This window comes from Sphaeramia orbicularis, chromosome 13, assembly GCF_902148855.1.
Source record: "Sphaeramia orbicularis chromosome 13, fSphaOr1.1, whole genome shotgun sequence".
Taxonomy (NCBI): Eukaryota; Metazoa; Chordata; class Actinopteri; order Kurtiformes; family Apogonidae; genus Sphaeramia; species Sphaeramia orbicularis.
The window spans coordinates 21,275,485-21,297,067 of record NC_043969.1 but is presented as its reverse complement, the minus strand read 5'-3'; the positions used below and the strand labels follow the sequence as shown (position 1 = coordinate 21,297,067).

The 21,583-nt window shown below is 37.7% G+C and overlaps 1 protein-coding gene across 1 annotated transcript; it reads left to right on the top strand.

The window, feature by feature from the left end:
• The first annotated feature begins 4,215 nt into the window (after positions 1–4,215).
• On the top strand, positions 4,216–20,973 carry cul3b (cullin 3b). Its single transcript, XM_030151742.1, has 16 exons — positions 4,216–4,482; positions 8,118–8,315; positions 11,848–11,961; positions 12,623–12,783; positions 13,520–13,634; positions 14,452–14,680; positions 15,550–15,695; positions 16,906–17,082; positions 17,327–17,497; positions 17,782–17,889; positions 18,308–18,432; positions 18,804–18,900; positions 19,176–19,310; positions 19,519–19,705; positions 20,259–20,404; positions 20,615–20,973. The coding sequence occupies exons 1-16, from the start codon at positions 4,420–4,422 to the stop codon at positions 20,744–20,746; spliced, it is 2,304 nt and encodes a 767-aa protein (XP_030007602.1). The 5' UTR covers positions 4,216–4,419; the 3' UTR covers positions 20,747–20,973.
• Positions 20,974–21,583: the final 610 nt, after the last annotated feature.

Here is a 21,583-nt window from a genome sequence, read left to right as displayed (position 1 = left end):
CATTTTTTATTTATTTTATTTTTTCATTTGGGGGGGTTCAATGGACAACTTGACAATCACATCAACTCAATGACAGTTACAGATCCCTAGCCATAACTCTTTACTTCATACATAATAAAACATTACAGAAAATATTCCTGTGTATTTTAATTGCATGTCACTGCATCAATTATACATCAACACCTCAAACAGCTAAAACTCATGCACACTCTATTTATTTATTCATTCTCTGTCATCTCATTCCCTTATAACTCTCAGTTTCTCATTCTGTTACATATTAGTTTGCAGATTTTTTTCACAAAACCACATTAGGTAGAGTGTAACTGAAGCCCTTTAAAAGATCCATCTCATCTGTTAGTGTAAATGTGCCAGAGTAGAGCGTGTTATATGGAGTGTGCCATTGAGTGTGTCAAATGGATCTGCCTTATTGCGCATCTTTGCTGCCTTTCTTAGAGCTTTTAATATATAAAAATTTAAATAAAGAGCCTGTTTAGTATGTATGTTGTATATTTGTTAAGATGTAGTTTGAGTATCAGTGTGTTGACTGAATGATCACCATGCTCAGAATATGTATATTTGTGATATATCTATGTGAAGACCTCAGATGTCATGTCTTTTCACTACTTTCTATCTTGAGTTATCTATAAAAAAGAAAAAAACACCAGTGGACATTAGGAAAATACAGCAGTATTTTGTCATTTCTTGATACATCCAGAAATTATATTAAAACGGCACTAGAGATGTAGCCATCATAGACATTGTGCTCTCTGAAAAGCATCAGCTACTGTTAAAACATCTTAAATCAGCCCAATGCAGGAAACACGAGAGGGACTTCTATCGCAACACAGGAAAGTTATATGAAGAGAAACTTGTGATATTGTATATGTAGGCTGCATGTGGACGGCTGAGAGTTTGTGAACGAGTGAGTGGATGAACATGTGGGTGTGAAGATAAGAGAGAGGGAAAGTGGGAGAGAGAGGGAGACCCAAAACACATCAGGTACAATACCAGTTTTAGAATACAGAGTGTCTAGTATAACTGATTACAACAGAGATGAGTGATCTGTCCGATGTATTTCCCCTTTTATGCAGCCCTCATGAATTCAGAATAAAATAAATAAATAAATTATATGTGTATATATATATATATATATATATATATATATATATATATATATATATATATATATATATATACACACACACACACACACACACACATATATATATAATCTTGTTGATGAACTTGTTTAATCTGCTGTATGAACTGAGTCTTTTATGCTGATGAGAATTAAAGGTCATACAGATACATTTGTAGAAGAGCCTCTCTCTCTCTCAAGCTCTTTCTCTCACAGGTAGTTTTCCCATTGTTGTTATTTTAACCACTATTTCATACGTACCTGCCTTTTTCATGTGCAATATGAAGTGTCTGCCTCTGTGATGTTGCATAGATTCCTATGTAAATACCTATGCCTCTTGTTAAATTATTACTTTAGGTATGCGTTCACAAAGGCATTAAAGTGTTAGATCATGATATTTCCATTGAAAAGGTCAATGGACTGATAATGTTAATCCTAAAATGCTTTTGAGAGTACAAACCCAGGACAGTTTCTACATTGAGTGTGTCTGTCCCTGATGTATGTTATAGAAAGTCAGGGCTATATGTGCCAAGCAAACATTTTCTACTTCCTGGTTAAGCTGCGAAGTGAAAACCAGACACGCTTTTAAAATATTTTCTCTAATGTCTGGGTGATGTTTAGGGCTCTGTTCATATTTCAACTTTCTAATACATCATGACTAGATCTGACTTTGCTGCTTGTCCAGGAAGTAAAAACTCAATCTATTTCATCACAGAACAGCAGGACCTGTCATTGTAATGATCACCTGTGACATTTGTTAAAAGTGGCAAAAATATAATTATTGTAAATAACAAAGTTTTAAAAGAAAATGTTACTGGATTATCTGTCATTATTACAATGATAAGTATTTCAATTCTGTAATGTATTTAAAGTGGTTGTATCCTGTTCTCCTTTTTTCATGCCATTTTTGAACCACCCCAGGCTTAGACTTCCAGAAAGAGGGCATGAAAGAAAATTATGTGTATTTAGGATATACATATGCTATTCTACCACAAATAAGAACCCAAATTAATCTGAAAATGTATAAATGATGCTTATATTGAGGACTCTCTCCAGTCATCTGTTAATTATTAGTTTTTGTTGAGTTCTGAGTGCTGATGGTCTTGTTCCTCTTCAAATGTAATGAACAAGAAGATTTTTAAGAAGACAAATGGAAAAAATTTTGATTTTTTTTTTTTCTTTCTTTGAATAAATCTGGTGAAAGGCTTGTTTGTTGATTGCTTTCTATATATGTCCACAATAATATTACATAAGTAACAACATACATACATAGTTCCCAGTGAAACTGTACTTGGTTGCCTCAACAAAAAGTACTGGTATTGATGCTACAATCACCATAAAGACATTTCTGTCAGTCCAACATACTGATACATACTGTCTGGGCACGACCAGATTAGCAAACTGGGCCCTGAGGCCAAAACTGGCCCCTCAACCCATCAGTTAGCATTGTCTCTTCTTCCTATGGTATGCATACTTTAAACAGTCAGGTACAAAAATCCTAACTTGTTTGTACAATCTACTGAAATTATTTGAACACGTCTCCTGTGGTGATATGCCCAAATTAAAGTTGATTCATTTTGTCTAGGACAGGTGTAACCTATGGCTCTACAACCACATGCAGGAGTGTGTACTTCTACTTATTTCAGGTGGCTTTAATTCACTACAAGACAAAAAAAATCCTCATGAAATAATGTCATCTCCAATGCCAAGACAGCTCATTGAATGCAAGTTAAAATGAAATACCACAATGAGAAAAGTAGGTTTAAACTGACCTAAATGTTGATATGCAAATCAGAAACACACACAAGTTCAGCTGAAGCTTTAACATTAAAAATCTTATAAGGGACCCATTCAACTTCAAATCCAAAAAGGTGACGGTTCTAGTTTGAAGCGTAAGGTTTGTTAGCCTACAAATCTTGACATCTGGCCTACAAAAACTCTACCAAACAGGCAAATTTAAATTGTTTTCCTAATGAAAATGTGCATTATTTGTTATCTAATGCCTACATTTAAATGGCTCAAACATTCTTTGTGGCTCCATACTGATTTTTTCCCCCTCTTTCTGGCCAGAAATGGCTCATTGGACAGTAAATTGTGCTCCTAGAACACAGATCAGTTAAGAATTTGCTCAACCAAAATTGATCTTGATGAAGCAAATAGAATTTTAAGCAAGCATTTTCCTTAAATCAAGTGCATCACGGCATAGGCTTGATTTTCTACTAGAAGTTGCATCCTGAGTGGACTCAGAGGGCACAATGCAACCAAGCATCTTATCTATGTTGAAATAATAGCATACCAAAAAGGTAACTTTAAGTATGCTTCAAAGTGTACTTTCATAAACTAAAAAAGGAATTAGAAGTTTATTATCAGTAAACTAATAGTACACTAAATAGGCAACTTCAAGTATGCTTCAAAGTGTACTTTCTTAAACTAAAAAAGGTACGAGAAGTTTATTATTAGTAAACTAATAGAATACCTACAAGATTACCTTACATATGCTTTAAAGTGTGCTTACATATATTACAATTGGGCCATTTTAGTCCCAAGAAGTTTACTTTGAATATACTGCTGATATGTTTGTATCAGTATACTTTGTACATAAAGGTATACTTTGGGATGGATACTTTAAACTTAAGTATACTTAATAACATGTAGTTGAGGCATACTTCTTTTTGGTATGGGTGTTGGCACTGAAAACTTGAAAATGTACAAGTGCATAACATTGTCACAAACATACAATATATTTGAGCAAAATTTATGATGCATTTCTGTATATAGTCAGATTTTAATGTTTGATGCAGATGAGATTGGGTATTTTAGGAGTGGTGCAAAGTAGTAACTTTAACTCGCAGCTGTCAAATTACTAGATGAAAACAAATAGAACAATATTTTAAGATGTACTGCAGCAGTAGCCTATAAAGTGTGCTAATTAGTGGTTCTAAATAGACAATTTCTGAATAAATGCTCCTGCATCTGAACTCTGGTAACTTGTCTCATGTTTTCAGTGGCACAGGTGACAGAAAACTTAAGGAAAATGTTGATATCTCGCGTGAGTTGGAGTGCGTGAGCTCTGCGCAATGAGAACTGCAGGTAGTCCGCCATTGCTGTATGAAGAACTATCGGATTTGGCATTTGGCTGTCAACAATAAACTTGCAGAGCCGGGACGCGGAGCTACGAGGTCGAGTGAAAGCTCGTCGGTTGCTCCATAAACCAGTAGTCATCCCCGTCCCTCCCCGGAGAACATTTTCATGTGAATACAGAGCCCACGGTCGAGGCAACCATGTCCAATCTCAGCAAAGGCGGCACCAAGAAGGACACCAAAATGAGGATACGGGCCTTTCCTGTAAGTGCACACCGCAGTAGGTGCTCTGTCTGCCCGACAGGCGGTGACTCGATCACCGTGGTCTGAGCCGCTGGCTACATGCTAACAGGCTAACCAGCTGAGTAGCAGATATGACTTGCCTGTCCGTAAACAAAGTGCAGCCGTCAAACGTTCTGTTGCGTCTACTTTCAGTGGGTCAGCTACGTAGATGTCTTGTAATTGTATAAGCACGATGATAACTTTAGAAAACACTTTTTGACGGAGCACTAACGTTAGAATAATAACTCCCCATACATTAGCTAGCAGGTTGATTTGTCGACATACTGACTGGTTGGTTAGCCGAAGCTGTCTTTAGCCTTGACTGTTGACACTTGTTGTTTTGATTGTTTGGTGCTTTTATTTCAATTCAATGATGTGTTTCTGTTTAATGTATGCATTAGTTTGATGTATGTGTGAGGAAGAGCCAGGTGTATTCAGACATTCCCTAAGAAACGACAGCTTCGGCTCCACCGTGTAGATGGATGCTAATGGGAAACTAAAGAGCTAACGCAGTTTTGGGATTGTATTAAAACATCTATCAGTCCAAGACGTTATCCTTTTTCATTCAGTCAGTCATTATTTCAGCGCATATATCGTGATATAGAGTTCGTCTGTTCGTCCACCTGGCGCTTCCTTTGTCTGGAAGATAGTGGGAAACCTCATTTATGAACTGACCTCATTCTGCATTAAATGGCATTTCAATCCGCCTATAACTAGAGGGGTATTGCAGACATTACTGAAAAGACTCAAGTTATGGATCTGGAGTTGTTCGGTAGGAGTAGGAGCCCCATATTTTCCCAAGGACTTTAACTTATGTGAGCCTGTTGAATGTGGCCCAGTTTTAACAGACCTGCTGCATGGAACTGCATCTTGGCATGCATGTGTTTGGGCTTGTCTGCAGAGAAGGAGCACACACTGTTCTTCATAAGACATGACACTTGTTAGATTTGTACAGACCTATAAGTCAGTCTTATAGAGAAGGTCAGGGGTTTATTAGGGTTTTTTCAATAATTAGAGGTTTGTACTAACTATATGCTCCAACTGTGCTGAAACTATCAACCTCTCATTCATATGCACCTCTAAAGTTTGACAGATTGAACAGATTTACCAGCCACACTGAACAAATGACAACTACTAGTTGTTATAGCTGTTAGTCACAGTGCTGTTTTGGCAGTGTGTGATATTCTAGAATTTAACAATATTTAAAAAAAAACAACAACAAAAAAACAACTCAATAATGATAGGTAATCCTACAGTCAAACTTTGTGAACATATAATGGCATCTAGAATTTAGTTAAAGTAACTTAGGTTTAGGCTTGCTTGGAGGCAGTTCATTAGTCTGATTTTGGGTTTGTGATATAAATAGTGAAGTTGGCTAACTTAGAAGACATTTCACTACTGTTTGGATACAATATTATTCAGGATTCCTACCCAATCTGGAAGTGTGAAATTTTATTATAATAATTTCCAGGTCTAAATGTGGAAACATTGTTGAGTTTCGAGTGTTTGCCCCTATTTTGGTTTAGAAGAAGTATAAAATGTGTAATTCCTTTTTGTGGCATCCTCACCACAACGTAGTGTGAGACCAAGACAGATTCAGATTCAGTGATGAACCCACCACTGACTGATCTGATTGTAATGTACGTTAACGACTGGATTCTGAAACCATTTCAACGTCTAGATCTTTACACGTAGACCTCAAATTTGTTCTGAAAATATGCAGAGTCATCTGGAAATTTGATTTTGGAAAAGTGTGGAATTTTGAAATGGAAAATGTGGAAGAATGTTTCTTATCTCAACTCGAGTTTAGTTTGTCTTAGTCTCCTTTCTGTATGTAATAGCATGTGTGCTGTTTGGGAGGGAATTTGTAACATTCAGGTTTTCCTTGCTTGAGTTTGCACTAAATTCCAATAGCCAGGTATTGTATCATCTCTCCTGTTCTGGATTCAAATGTTCTGGCACAGTAACGGCAGTCCTTGTAACTGCTACAGGCTCAACGGGAACAAGTTAGAACAGCATGTTGTCAGACCACGTTTGCAAGGAAAATTGTCTACTACTAATGTGTCCAGAGCAGGAAGAGATGTGACAACCATTTTAAAATAGATAATGGTGAAAACTTCTGTATGCGCTCCCATATTGTACAATTGCATATGTGCACCTAAAAGAGACAGATGCAGTTTTATGGAAAAGTCTTCAATGAAGAGAGTATTGGAAGTGATTTTTCCCTCCTTACCTCTGCAGGAATGTGAAGTGTTTGAAGCAGGTGACATTTTTTGAGTAATATTCATTAGTAGAACACTGACACTGTAAAAGAGATGTCATGACTTTTTTCATGTGAGCTGCCTCTACCCTTCATTTTTAGAAAAAATACCCCCAACACCAAAGGGCAACCATAGCTGTAATCCCAAACAACTTTATTCCAAAGTATATTTTGTGAAAATAATGAATTGCTGTTTTTAAGAGCCTTGGAGATAATATTATATGGCGTGTAGGATCAGGGTAAAACCAATCTCTTTACTTTGTATAATTCAGTTTAATTGGTTCATAGATGTATGAATAAAGAGGTTAGATGTCACAAATATTGTCAGTGGAGGAAGCAGTAATTGCAATTCTTGAAAAATCTGTCATTTCAGGTAAAATACAGGAGGCAGTTCTTCGTTAACAACAAATTGAATTACTCAAAGTTGTCATCATCTGATTCTAAAAGGATATAGACCTGAACTTTTTGGCTTTACTTACAAAGAACATCCTCAGTTTTCCACTTAATTACCAGCTGGACTTGTTTTCTATTATGTTGCAGAGTAAAGCACTAAGAAATAGGGGTGGGTGATATGAAAAATAATCATTCATTCATTCATTCTCTGAACCTGCTTTAGCCTCACTAGGGTCACGGGGTTCGCTGGAGCCTATCCCAGCTACTTATGGGCAAAGGCGGGGTACATCCTGGACATATTGCCAGTTCATCACAGGGCAGAAAAAAATCATATTACAATAATTTTTTTCATATCAGATGATATTGATATGTATCACAATATAAATCAAATCACTTTTTTGTCAATCTTAAATTTTTCGCTACCCATAAATTAGTTGTGAAGACATCAGAAGGTTATTTTTTATTTAAATAGGACTTATTTTCTGTCAGAGGTTGAACATGACAGATGGGCTGAAGAACAATATACAACTGTTTCAGATAAATAAAACAGGTAAATATATTTAAAACAAAAGCAAAAGTCTGACCAATAGGCAAAAACTTTCAAGTTTTAAAAGAGCACGCAAATAAAACAGATCATCCTCACGAAACAATGCCAGGTTATATACGTGGGGGTGCGTCACGTAGCTGCCATAACTGGCATAAACCGAAAATAAAACTTAACATGCTTTGAACGTCTGACTCCCGGCTTCCATGTCACACCCTACTTTTCAGTAACCCTGTTGCCCCCGTCACTGAATTTTATCGAAATTGTATCGAGCATGTCTTATATTTCTATCGAGGAAAAGTTATATCGCGATATATATTATTATCGTTTTATCGCCCAGCCCTACTAAGAGATTATGTTGGAGATGATGCATTGATAATGACTCGTGATGTTTATCTTATTCTACATAACCTTTTGCAGATGACTATGGATGAGAAGTATGTCAACAATATCTGGGACCTTTTGAAAAATGCCATCCAGGAGATTCAGAGGAAGAACAACAGCGGCCTGAGTTTTGAGGAACTGTACAGAAATGCATACACCATGGTGCTTCACAAACATGGAGAGAAGCTCTACACAGGCCTGCGAGAGGTCGTCACCGAACATCTTATAAACAAAGTAAGCTTAACACAATTTCATCAGGGTGGCCAAGCATTTTACAGGTTTTTACATAAATCATACAGGCTGTTGGTTTTGCGAAACTCTGTGCACTGGCTTTATATGAAATGAATATCATTTTAATTCTGAATCTGAGGCAGGCACATGTATCCTGTTCATCTGTCATAGGAAATTTTCTCATATGGAGACATAATTGCCGTAAGCTTGGTCAATATTCCTGACACTTACAGCCAAATAATGACACATTGCTTGCAGATAAAAAAAATAGATTAATGCTGCTGTTTTGTTTTTACAGCCTCATCCTTTACTTATTCTCTTACTGACTGTGAACCAGTCATGCATAAGTCTTGTACTAGATTTAGAGACACTGGATTTGGCTCATTTGGTAATAATTTGTTGGACAAAATGAGACCGAGACAGTTATATGGTCTGTCTTTAGTTTATACTGTCATATTCATGAAATGAAATAGGGGCATTGATTAAAGCTTTCATTTGAATTTAAGCCAGCTGCTTGAATGCCTCTTTTCCTACTTGGTGCTAAAAAGAAATTATTGTAAGCTGCATATTAGAATTCATAGTAGTACTTGAGCTCTGGGCCATCTTTTCAAAAGAAGGATAATGCTAGAAAACAGAAGATATTTCCATTCACAAGCATCCTGATAAGGGTGAGCTTAGAAAACTAGGAAATAATGGAGATTGCAGATGTTTTTGCTCAAGTCTTGTATAATGGGCGACTGTGTCAGGATTACTCAGACCCTCTTTTGGACAGATTCCTCATTCCTTTTACTGAAGTACTGAGGTGTGTGAATAGGTTATTTGAGTTTTAAAAAATTTTCAACACTGTAAGTAGTATAATGCATTATTTGCGTGTAGAAACACATTGTGAGAGAAATTTTAGAAGTGCCAGTTGTATTGTCTTTATTCTAAGATGTCTGCCTGGAAGAATTGCTGAGGGACTGTAATCCAGTGCTGAGAATTTGTTTCAAAATTCCTGCTAATAAGTCAGCAAAAGATTTTCTTAAGCTGTCACTTGCATTTTATTGTGTATAACTAGCAACAAATTAAGTTTGGCCATGATTTCTAGAGTGAGAGCTTTGCTGCCACTTATAGCATGCAGAAAACCAGGGTGGAATATTTTTGCAGCCTGCTGCTGAATACCAACCAGATGATTTTACAGCTTAATTAAATGCACATTCTCAGCTTGGCAGGCTTAGCAAATGAACAGTCAGTGAATGTCAACAAGTAAGGGATCAAAGAAGAGAGAACTGACACCTTAGTGTGTTTTTATTATCTAATAATGAGCCACATATCACTTTCATGAAAAAGATGGTGGCAATTACTTGGAACCTAAAATATGATTATTTGCTTCAAGTTACCCGTAGTTCAAATGAACTGATCTCACTTCTGCTCAGTGCAACTGAAGGAACCATTGTAGATGAAATTACATTAACAATAACTTTCCACTGTTCAGTCTTAAGCCTCTTCCTAGTTTAAGCCAAGTGACTGCTGCCACTTGGAATGACTTAATATTAAACGTCTCTAAGAGTGGTACAGTATGAACGTTGGTTCAGATTGATGATGAGCACTGACTCTGTGGTCAGAACATGTGGTTTTTCCAGATAACTTTAAACATTTTAACAGAAACTGTTTCCAATTGCTGATCACTGGCTCTTCAGGGACACCTCTACTCTACAGGCATCAGTTCCATCACAACTCAACATTTGACTTTGCCTTCCACTACAAACACATGTTGATGTCAGTATTTACCTACCTTGTAGTCTGATTCTAATATATCAGTGATTTTGCGAGAACACTATGACACAGATGTTGTCATCAGTTGTACTGTCTACTCTGGCTGCAGAGTCAAAATACATGCGTAAACAGTTATAAAGTCAATCGTGTTACCACAATATCTGCAGGTGACGTCAGCTACCTTCATGTGGTTTGTGCCTCGTAATTTATGTTTAATTTACAAGTTTAAAACATTTATGTATTTGAATAATAAACCTAAAAAATCAGCCCTCCACCCTGTTTACCCCTCTAACAGCGGTGCCTCTTCTGCATTTAATCTACACTGAACAAAAATATAAATGCACAACTTTTGTTTTTGCTCCCATTTTTCATGAGCTGAACTGAAAGATCTAAAACTTTTTCTGTGTACACACAAGGTTTATTTCTCTCAAATATTGTTCATAAATTTGTCTAAATCTGTGTTAGTGAGCACTTCTCCTTTGTCCTTTGCTGAGATAATCCATCCACTTCACAGGTGTGGCATATCGAGATGCTGATTAGACAGCAGGATTATTGCACAGGTGTGACTTAGGCTGGCCACAATAAAAGACCACTCTAAAATGTGCACTTTTACTGTATTGGGTGGTCCAGGGGGGTCAGAAAACCAGTCAGTATTTGGTGTGACCACCATTTTCCTCGCACAGTCTTCTTCATGAATTCTCTGAAACCCCTTTGGAGATGGCTTATGGTAGAGAAATGAACATTCAATTCACAGGCAAAAGCTCTGGTGGACATTCCTGAAGTCAGCATGCCAATTGCATATTCCCTCAAAACTTGTGACATCTGTGGTATTGTGCTGTGTGATAAAACTGCACATTTTGGAGTGGCCTTTTATTGTGGCCAGCCTAAGGCACACCTGTGCAAAAATCCTGCTGTCTAATCAGCATCTTGATATGCCACACCTGTGAGGTGGATGGATTATCTCAGCAAAGAAGAAGTGTTCACTAACACAAATTTAGACAGATTTGTGAACAATATTTGAGAGAAATAAACCTTGTGTGTACATAGAAAAAGTTTCAGATCTTTGAGTTCAGCTCATGACAAATGGAGCAAAAACAAAAGTCGTGCATTTATATTTTTGTTCAGTATATTTTAACATCAAGATGACGATCATCAAACTCTGCTCATTTATTTTAATTAGTTTGCTACGGTAAATATGAAGGGATGTAGTGCTAACAGTTTAAAAAAAATGACAAGCTGAAATATCAAAACTAATTGAATCTGATCTGAACAAAGCTTCATAATTATTTTCATGAGTAAGCAATCAATGTGCGCATTGAGTTTGAAAAATTCTTATTGAGATTTATGGATTTAGTGGCTTGGACTTAAACATTATATTTGAATGTGTAAGGAGCTTGTTTTTGCCTGTGAGGGCTGATCTCTTGTTACTGTAGGAACAGAGGTGATAATTTATCATCTCTGTCCACACAAAGAAAAAGGGGAGGTCGGCGTGCCCTTAAGAATCTTAGTCTACAGAGATGTTAGGTTTACTGTGCTGAGTCACTCTGCAGTGTAAGTATTGTCAAGCCTTTATATGGCTGACTAGAGAGGCAAATAGGATCATCATAAAAGACTGCATAAACAACAAATCACAAATACAAATGGCAACTTCATCTGAAGGCACTTTCCAAATAAACAAGTTGTAGTGTTTTTTTTTGTCTTTTTGGTCAGGCCTACTGCTGTTAGGAACACCACAGGATCTGCTCTAATGTGCTTATCTTTGCATCTGTTTCCCCTAAAGGTACGAGAAGATGTGCTCAATTCCCTAAACAATAACTTCCTTCAAACCTTAAATCAGGCCTGGAACGATCATCAAACAGCAATGGTGATGATTCGAGACATCCTGATGTATATGGTGAGTAGCAGCTGTTTCGTACTGAACACTTGTTTGCTACAAAATCTGTCTATGACAAATACATAATGACAGTGAGTAAATGGTGCCATTATTAACCTGTGTTCAAACGCACTGAGAAGGTCAGCCTTGATAAGTCAGATTGATGAGTGTGTGCCTGCAAAAGAAAAAAAAAAAGTAGCTTTACCTCCATATTAGATAAATTATGCCCAATCCTCCCTCGTGATCATGTAAATGGTCTGCAGTAAATACACATTTAGTTTGGCCAGATAGAGAGAAGAGAACACTTTACTTTTACATTTAGATTTGCAGAAGCAGGCACTATGTATTTTAAATGAACCTGTACTGTCTGGTCATCACTTCATCGAATGAAGAGTATCTGGCCTCCTTTAGAAACATCTCATGAACAATTTATTTCAAAGATATTGCGGTAACCCTGTAAAAACATGATATGAATGGATGCTGAAGGCTGAGCCAGGAAGTAAAAGTGAAATTGCAGCAAATTCTTCGCAAGACCTTACAGGATAGAGATTGAGAGATCTTGTTCATTTTGATGTCTGTTGAGCTTAAACTGCCTTTACTTAATTACACATTGGAGCATAAAAATGCATTTATCCATTGTTTTCCAAGACATTCATTCTTTATTTGTTTGTTTTTCCCACAGGACCGTGTTTATGTACAGCAGAACAATGTAGAGAATGTCTACAACTTGGGTCTAATCATCTTTAGGGATCAAGTGGTTCGTTATGGATGCATCAGAGACCACCTCCGACAGACCCTGCTGGACATGATCGCCCGGGAGAGGAAGGGGGAGGTGGTGGACAGGTAACCCAACCCACACAGATAGAATTGAAGACATGCTGGTGTTGATAAGATATCATCAGAATTTTCATCTTAGTACCACATTTGAAAGAAAATAGTATAGGGCTGCACAAAAATCATATTGCCATTGCTGTGAGTCAAATTATTGAGTTGAGTCTACTTGAAAATGCAGTAGTATAAAAATAACTACCAAAACTTGAAATGTGACTTTCATTTTACAAGTTTCACACCATACCCTTTCTGCTCATCACTGAATCCAGAATATGACTAGACAACAGATGTAGTGTCCTTTTCCATATCTGCAATTAGATCACCCTAAAATCTTCTATACTTTTTAGAAATTACAGCATTTTGTGGTAAAGTAATTGCACAGGATGATATTGTATTTAGCATTGAAATTCCATTGATTGTACAGCCAAAAAAAATAACTCTCTCTATATTTATTGAAATGGGGATATATCCCTATGTGTAGTGAATGCTTTTGGCACAAACCATGAAATAGATGTCAAGATAAATGAAGTGTCAAATACATCTGCTATACTTTTTATACACAGGACGTTCACTCACATTTTAAGACATTGACTGAATCCAAAATATTTTCATGAAGTGTTTAGATTGAATTGGAGAAAATGGTAATTGTTTCATCAGAATGGTACATGTGAAATCAGTATGTGGTATGGCTTTAAAATATGTGTGTATATGTGAAAACATTTTTGTGTGTATGTCTCTTTTCCATCAGAGGGGCCATCAGAAATGCCTGCCAAATGTTAATGATCCTAGGACTCGAGGGGAGGTCTGTTTATGAAGAAGATTTTGAAGCACCATTCCTAGAAATGTCTGCAGAATTTTTCCAGGTTTGTGGCAGAATATGAATTTGCTTGAATATTTTGTGTTTATTGGTTAATTGTGATCCCTATTTGCTGTTAAAGCTGCTTTTCTTGGGATGCATTAAAATGAAGCAAGAAGTAGATGTGAGAGCTCAGGGGTTCTGTTGGGCTGAATGTGGAGTGGATCAGTATTTGATATAGATTGTACTGGTGCCAAAACGATAAACAGACCACACAGCCTGCAAAACACTCTGCCTTCATTTCTTGTCTAAGCCTTCAATTTGTGTTTCATTAATCTTAGCATTTCTCCTTTCTTTTTTGACCTGTGCATCTCCTTCAACCATTCGTTCTCACTTCTTAAATTTACAACAAAGTATTTTACAACAGCTCAGTCCATCACATTCAAAGACCTTGTGTGCCATTTTAAAGACCTGTAATCAGTGTGACACAATTAATAAAACCCAGTCATATCCTGTTGGTTATAGTTCATCATTACAATAGACCACAGGTGTCAAACTCCGGTCCTCGAGGGCCGGTATCCTGCATGTTTTAGATGTTTCCCTCTTCGAGCACACCTGACGGTCGTTATCAGGCTTCTGCAGAGTTGGATGATAGACTTATCATTTGAATCAGGTGTGTTGGAAGAAGGAAACATCTAAAACATGCAGGATATCGGCCCTTGAGGATCTGAGTTTGACACCCCTGCAATAGACTATGCTGTGTCTGTCTTTGTGTTTTTATGATTATTAATCATACAGGTCTATATGGTCTGTCTAAAAACTCAAACACAGCTGTTTTAATTGTGGTTAAATAACAACAGACAATATTTCTTTCTCTTACACAGATGGAGAGCCAAAAGTTTCTTGCAGAAAACAGTGCCAGTGTATACATAAAGAAGGTGGAAGCCAGGATCAATGAGGAGATTGAGCGGGTGATGCACTGCCTGGACAAATCCACAGAAGAGCCCATTGTCAAGGTGGTGGAACGTGAACTCATCTCCAAACACATGAAGACCATTGTAGAGATGGAGAACTCAGGCCTGGTGCACATGCTCAAGAATGGCAAGACAGACGGTAAGAGTTTGCTTTTTAATTTGTCTGCAGTATTTGTGGCTGTCAACTGCTGCTGTTTGCCATGAAAATTAAATTTACACAAGCTCCGATAAAATCTCCTACTTTATTCAATAAAAAGAGACAGAAATCCCCAGCACTCTTTAATATACCTTGTAACTGTCACCTGCAGCAAATATGTTTTTAGGATGAGTAATGCAGTTTCCCTTCAGTCATGTCACAAACACTAGAATATGAGGAATGTAATTTTGATGATTACATTCAAATAAAATGGAACTGCAGTGTTATAGTTTCAGGTGCCTTCACAAGTTATTCCCATATTTGTACACAAATATTGTACTTATCTCCTATTTCACTGCACAAATAAACTAGCCCGACTAGCCATCTGTCTTTCTCAATGAGAAATCCATCTAGAATTGCGGGGCTTGAATCCAAATATGAAGGCAGGACTAACAGGCGCAGAGTAAACCAATCACAGATAAGACGGACATGACACTTTTGTCAGAGAAACCTAAGAATACAGGATGTAATCTGTCATTCAATCCTTATTTTTTAATCAAGTAAACAACCGACAACAGTCGTAAAGAGATTTGCGGACTTGGAACTGACTTTGACTCACGACATAAAGAAACATTGATGCCTTGCGAAACACCCCGCCCCCCAGACTTGTGATTGGTTTGGTATAGAATAGATCGTGCATATTTCACAGTGACTGGCCCAATTCCAGACTGTTCTCTCAGTATTGAATACACTGAGAAAACCCGATGGCTGGTCAGGCTACAAATAAATGCTCTCTCCACTCATTTCAGCTTCTCAATCCTGTTGGTTTGATAGAAGTGTGTGTGTACTCACTCATGTCCACACATCCACAGATTTGGCGTGTATGTACAAGCTGTTCAGCAGGGTTCCCAATGGGCTGAAGACCATGTGTGAGTGTATGAGTTCATACCTGCGGGAGCAAGGCAAGGCTCTTGTGTCAGAGGAGGGAGAAGGAAAGAACCCTGTAGACTACATTCAGGTGAGATAATTAGTTATCTGGAGACTTTGCACTGCAGTGTGTAATATTATTGCTAGAACTGAATGCTTAATTGAAATATTGTCAGTGTTTTGCCAAGTTCAATATGCTGTTGTATGAATTGGCATTTTTATCTGGTCTGGCAAACAGTGCATGAAAATATAGAGGCCAACATGTCTGTCCATTGTCATTTCGTTTCCACAGCATAACTGGAAACCATTAGATACTTTTCACCAAACTTGCCACAATTTATTAGTTATATGTTGGAGTACAGTCTTTTCTGTTTTGTGGGTCATCCATGCTGTCTGTCATGCTGTTAGTCATTTCATTGCAAGAGCGGAACTGGAAAACAATATTTTTCCAGCCAACTAGTTGTAAAATTACCTTAGTCATCTGCTGTCAGTGGGCAAACTTGGTGAAAATAAGCAAATGTTTCTAGCAAGTAACACTTTGTGATTTTGTTGGGTCCAGGGGTATGTGTCACCATCTGATGGCTCTAGTGTGACAAAGATAAAATTTGTCTCAATATACCATCTGCACCATTTCATACACTCTTTCTGTGAAAATTTATAAATTTCTGCCAGCTAAAATCTCAGACATCATAATTGCAGTATCTGTCAAAACAATTGCCATGTTATTTTTCTCTATGTATTAAGCCCTAGCTATTGCTGATCCTTGTGAACTCACTGTTAATTCAGCAAGAATAATTAATTGCTGAAGCACAATTTCACCTCTTTTTTTCTTACATGAATAAGAAAGAAAAATAGTTTTTATCTAAATCTAAAAACTATCATTGGGTAATTTCCCCCAGTGGAGTGCATTATGCTTTAGCACTCGATTGCGTGCTGGGACATGATCCTCCCAACAGGATAATCGTTCTGACCCACATGTTTGTGGTCACAAACCATGATAATCTCTACCCTCAACTGCATTGTCTTTTCATTCTATACTTATAAATATACGACAGCATTCAGGACACTAGAGAGATTTATTTGTATGTTTGTTCCTCTTTCTTTACTTTCATACCTTGTGTAAAATATAGGAATTGAGACTTGGGGGCCTGCTGCTGTTATTCAGTTACAGACTCATCTAACAGACAGAAGGCTCATTCTCTTCAGATGATAAGGGCTCTGCTTTCCAGTAGCTGTAATTGCACATTAAGCTTCTGTCATATTATCCCAATCAACGCAGTCTCTCTGCCTTTTTCATTCAGGGTTTGTTGGACCTGAAGTCTCGCTTCGACCGTTTTCTCCAGGAATCTTTTAATAATGACCGGCTCTTCAAGCAAACTATTGCTGGTGACTTTGAGTACTTCCTTAATCTCAACTCTCGCTCACCAGAATACCTCTCACTTTTCATTGATGACAAACTGAAAAAAGGAGTCAAAGGGGTGAGTCCTGTTATGAATCTGTGCAGCTGTTTTACAGAATACAAAAAAAACAACGTACTGATTTATTGACACATAAGAAATGCAAACACATCCCAGTGGATTTAGATGGACTGTTTGTGTTTTAAGAAGTACTGATAACTAAATATGCAATGACCAAATGAGGTTCTCAAATTATGATTTTTTTTTAAGTAAACCTAAGTGTGTGCAGCTTATTTGATGTTATATCCTGGTATTTTTTGTCCAGCTGACAGAGCAGGAAGTGGAGTCTATACTGGACAAGGCCATGGTGCTGTTCCGCTTCATGCAGGAGAAGGATGTGTTTGAGAGATACTATAAGCAGCATTTGGCCCGCAGACTGCTCACCAACAAGAGCGTCTCTGATGACTCAGAGAAGAACATGATCTCAAAGCTGAAGGTAAGAGGGAGTGTGATATAACTACATTTCAGGGACAGTGATGAGATTTCAGCTAAGATGGTTGAATAAGAATCATCCAGCCTTGGCTCAAGTAGGTTTTGAAATTTTTTTTCTGTATAACTGATTGTTCGGTCCAAAACCAGTGCTAATTTGTCGTGGGTGTTTGATACAGAGACAACTGTTGCACTTGCTGCTGGGACTTGTTTTTCCTCAGTGTTGATTGATGAACATTAAAAATCATTTGCTTTGCCAAGTCTAATGTTAATTATTTGTTCATTTCATAGACTGAGTGTGGCTGTCAGTTCACGTCTAAACTGGAGGGCATGTTCCGGGATATGAGCATTTCCAATACCACCATGGATGAGTTTAGACAACATCTACAGACAACTGGGGTGAGGAAACGCTACACGGCACAACTCACTCTGTCAATAATCGAACCCACTTGCAATCTGTAATGGGTACATGGCTATCTGAATGACTGAGCATAGCTTTGTAGCTCGCTTACATGAATATAATTATCTACCTAACTAGCCGTATCCTGGGAATACATGGTGTTCATTTCTTCCCTGTGCTGTCACATGGCTTCATGGTTCAGCTTCTGTTATTATTTGTAGCTTGGTGAAGTAACGCTGAAGGGCAGCAGAAACTGGTAGCACATTTATGTTAATTGTCAAAGTGTGCACTTCAGCTAAACTCATTTTCTTCAACTCATCTACATCCCCACAACCAAAATTTATTGTTTCAGATGTTCCAGGTCATCATAAAAATAAAATACAATTGTGCATCTTGTGTTTGTCTCGTACATTTAAGGTGTCACTTGGAGGGGTTGATCTGACTGTGAGAGTCCTGACCACAGGATACTGGCCGACACAGTCAGCAACACCCAAATGCAACATCCCACCATCCCCACGACATGCATTTGAAGTATTTAGGAGGTGAGTCAGTTAATGCACATCAAGCAGAGTCTGAAAGCCTGATGCTCTGTGTTTATATCATTTTGTAAGAGCACTTCAATTTAAATGAAGTATTCTTGAGTTTATAGCAGAGTAAGAGATTTAGTCTAAGTCTTAAGGCACATTTGATTAGGTATAAGTGGAAGCTGATCAGAGGTGTAACTACAGCCTTTTTAGACTCCTGACCCACTTTTAAAATGCTTATGGAGTGTTATTAAAATGATAAATGTGTATTTTATACATCAAGTTACTAAGTAATCTCTCAGGGACATGTAGCAGAAGATAGTAACACCTAGACCTGGATTAAAATGCACCGACCGTCTCCGATGTTAATAAACTTCCTCTCCTTTTAGGTTTTATCTTGGTAAGCACAGCGGCAGACAACTCACCCTGCAGCACCATATGGGTTCTGCAGACCTAAACGCCACTTTCTATGGTCCAATCAAAAAGGTGCGTCAACACATTTCAGCTCTAAAATATTGTGCAGTCATTTGTAAACTGTAGGACTGAGATTATTTTGGATGGATATCTTCTCCTCCATAGTGTTATGTCACTGGAAATGATATATGAAAGTTACAAGGTGACCGATTCTTTGCCATACTTTATCATCGATACGGCTCCTGTCATAGTATCGGTTTTAAGTCTTTATGGTGATTTACTTAAAGTTGTTGGGGAGAGTTCTAGAGGATTTTGACACCTTATAATTTGTCCAAACATATCAACAGGAGGATGGGTCAGAGGTTGGAGTAGGGGGAGCTCAAGTGACAGGGTCCAACACTAGGAAGCACATCCTGCAGGTCTCAACCTTTCAGATGACTATCCTCATGCTTTTCAACAACAGAGACAAATCCACTTTTGAGGTACGCAACAAGCCCACACAGTGGCACTGTGCTATGGGTTCTCCTGTGTCTTCAACATTAGAAGTTGTAATTGTATGTTTTATTAAATATTTCTGTTACAGTTTAAGCTTGTAGACAATCGTTGACTTACTATGTTAAAGATATTTACTGGTCATATGTCTGATTTATCCTGATTATTTGCTTGTAAACTCGCTGTGTCCCCGTGTAGGAGATCCAACAGGAGACAGACATACCTGAGAGGGAGCTGGTGCGAGCACTGCAGTCGTTGGCCTGTGGGAAGCCGACTCAGAGAGTTCTCACCAAAGAGCCCAAGTCCAAGGAGATTGAGAATGGCCACGTGTTTACAGTCAATGACCAGTTTACCTCCAAACTGCACCGTGTTAAGATCCAGACAGGTACACCCAAACAACAAGTTCTATGAAACAAAGTGGAAGATCTTATTTTAATTTATGTGACTTTTACATGTTAATGTTAACATCACGGAATCCAGAATAAAAGAATGACAATAGGTTTTAGATTTTATGCTTACAACTCAATTGGTATTGATCAGAAGCAGCAGCTTGAGTAATTTGATAATGAATATTGTCCCAGTCTCCCAGCGAAACCACCTCCTACATGGATTTTAGTGAGTCATAAGATACAAGAATCTCACAAATAAAAAATAAATTAACTTTTTACCTGTGGGAAAGCACAGCAGTGGTGACATGTAAAACAACCTAAGCCTTACATTATCATAATTTCATGCCTCAGTACTTGAATTATAAATGTCATGTTTGTTTTGGCATTCAGTACATGTAGTAGGAATACATAAGTGGTCCCATGTACAACAATGTATTTACAGTTTATTTGAAATCATAATAATCAGGACCTGGTTCCCAATAGAACAGGTATAATTCAGTAACACTGCAAGTGCGTCACATTTATTTTGCTTTGTCTTGCACCTCCTAGTGGCTGCAAAACAGGGAGAGTCAGACCCAGAGAGGAAGGAGACACGGCAAAAAGTGGATGATGACCGGAAGCATGAGATCGAAGCTGCAATAGTTCGCATCATGAAATCCAGGAAGAAGATGCAGCACAATGTTCTAGTAGCAGAGGTGAGTCTGTTATAATGACTGGACTGTGCAGTATCTACCCTCAACTGCACCTACAAGTGATGAAATGTAGAACTTACAAAGCAGCAGGGACAAAACTGAATCTTATAGTAGAGACAGAATTAATATAATAATTAAACTCAACAAATATTTTAAAGAAAATCATAATGATACTGTGATGCATGTACTGATATTTGTGTTTGTCTCCTGCAGGTCACGCAGCAGTTGCGAGCACGATTCCTTCCTAGTCCTGTAGTCATCAAGAAGCGCATTGAAGGACTCATTGAGAGGGAATATTTGGCACGAACACCAGAGGACCGTAAAGTGTACACTTACGTAGCATAAAACAAGTGAATCCAATGAAAGCTAACATCAAGTTGAGAACAACTGAGAGCCTTGTTTTTTGCGGACTGCAATGCTTTTGAATGAACTTGGAAGTGCTTTCATCATTGATTCTGGGAAACACTGGGAAGCTTAACTTTTCTTCCATAAAAATGTGTAAAAAAAAAAAAAAAAAAAAAAAAAAAATCATGCAAAAGATGGGGAAGTTTTCTAGCAATATTAGATTTCTTCTGCTGAGTGAAGTGAATGGAGGGGATCTAGTTTTGTACAAAACCATGTTTCTTGTGGCCTTTGGAGAGAATTGGATGAGCCTGTTTGCCAATTTACTATATGCTGTTCTCAACAAGGAATTGAGAACAAGCGTAAACATGTTACTAAGCAAACGCGCGGCTACATGGAGACCAAGAAAACATTTGAATTCACTCCCCTTTTAAATGTTTATGTCGATGTGTTATGTTTGTGTTTTGTGGCACAATGATGGCTGTACAGGTTGACAGACACTCTTGGCCTTTTCCTCCCAGAGGATTTAAAATCACAGAAGAGGACAAAGTGTTAACCGGTACAGACCTGGTTTACTACAGCAGTAAAAGACATTTTGAGTACTTGACAAAACATGAAGAGTGCTTAATTTATGTTGCAAATATATCTGTTTTTGAGGTTGTTTTACTATCTGATATGAATTAGGTGCACCTCGCATAGATGAAATATTTAATGCCATTGTCAGATACAATATTTGCCCAGGTCTGTACTAGTGGATAGATCAAGAGCTGTAGCTTCACAGCATGCTTTTATCTAATGGATCAATCAGGGGAAAAAGACACACACATAAAAGCTCCATAA

Excerpts from the sequence above, each read along its gene's own strand:
- cul3b (XM_030151742.1), top strand. The coding sequence starts at position 4,420 with ATGTCCAATCTCAGCAAAGGCGGCACCAAGAAGGACACCAAAATGAGG. Across the intron at positions 17,498-17,781 it reads ACATGATCTCAAAGCTGAAG|ACTGAGTGTGGCTGTCAGTT; the intron begins GTAAGAGGGAGT and ends TTCATTTCATAG. Across the intron at positions 18,901-19,175 it reads TCTATGGTCCAATCAAAAAG|GAGGATGGGTCAGAGGTTGG; the intron begins GTGCGTCAACAC and ends ACATATCAACAG.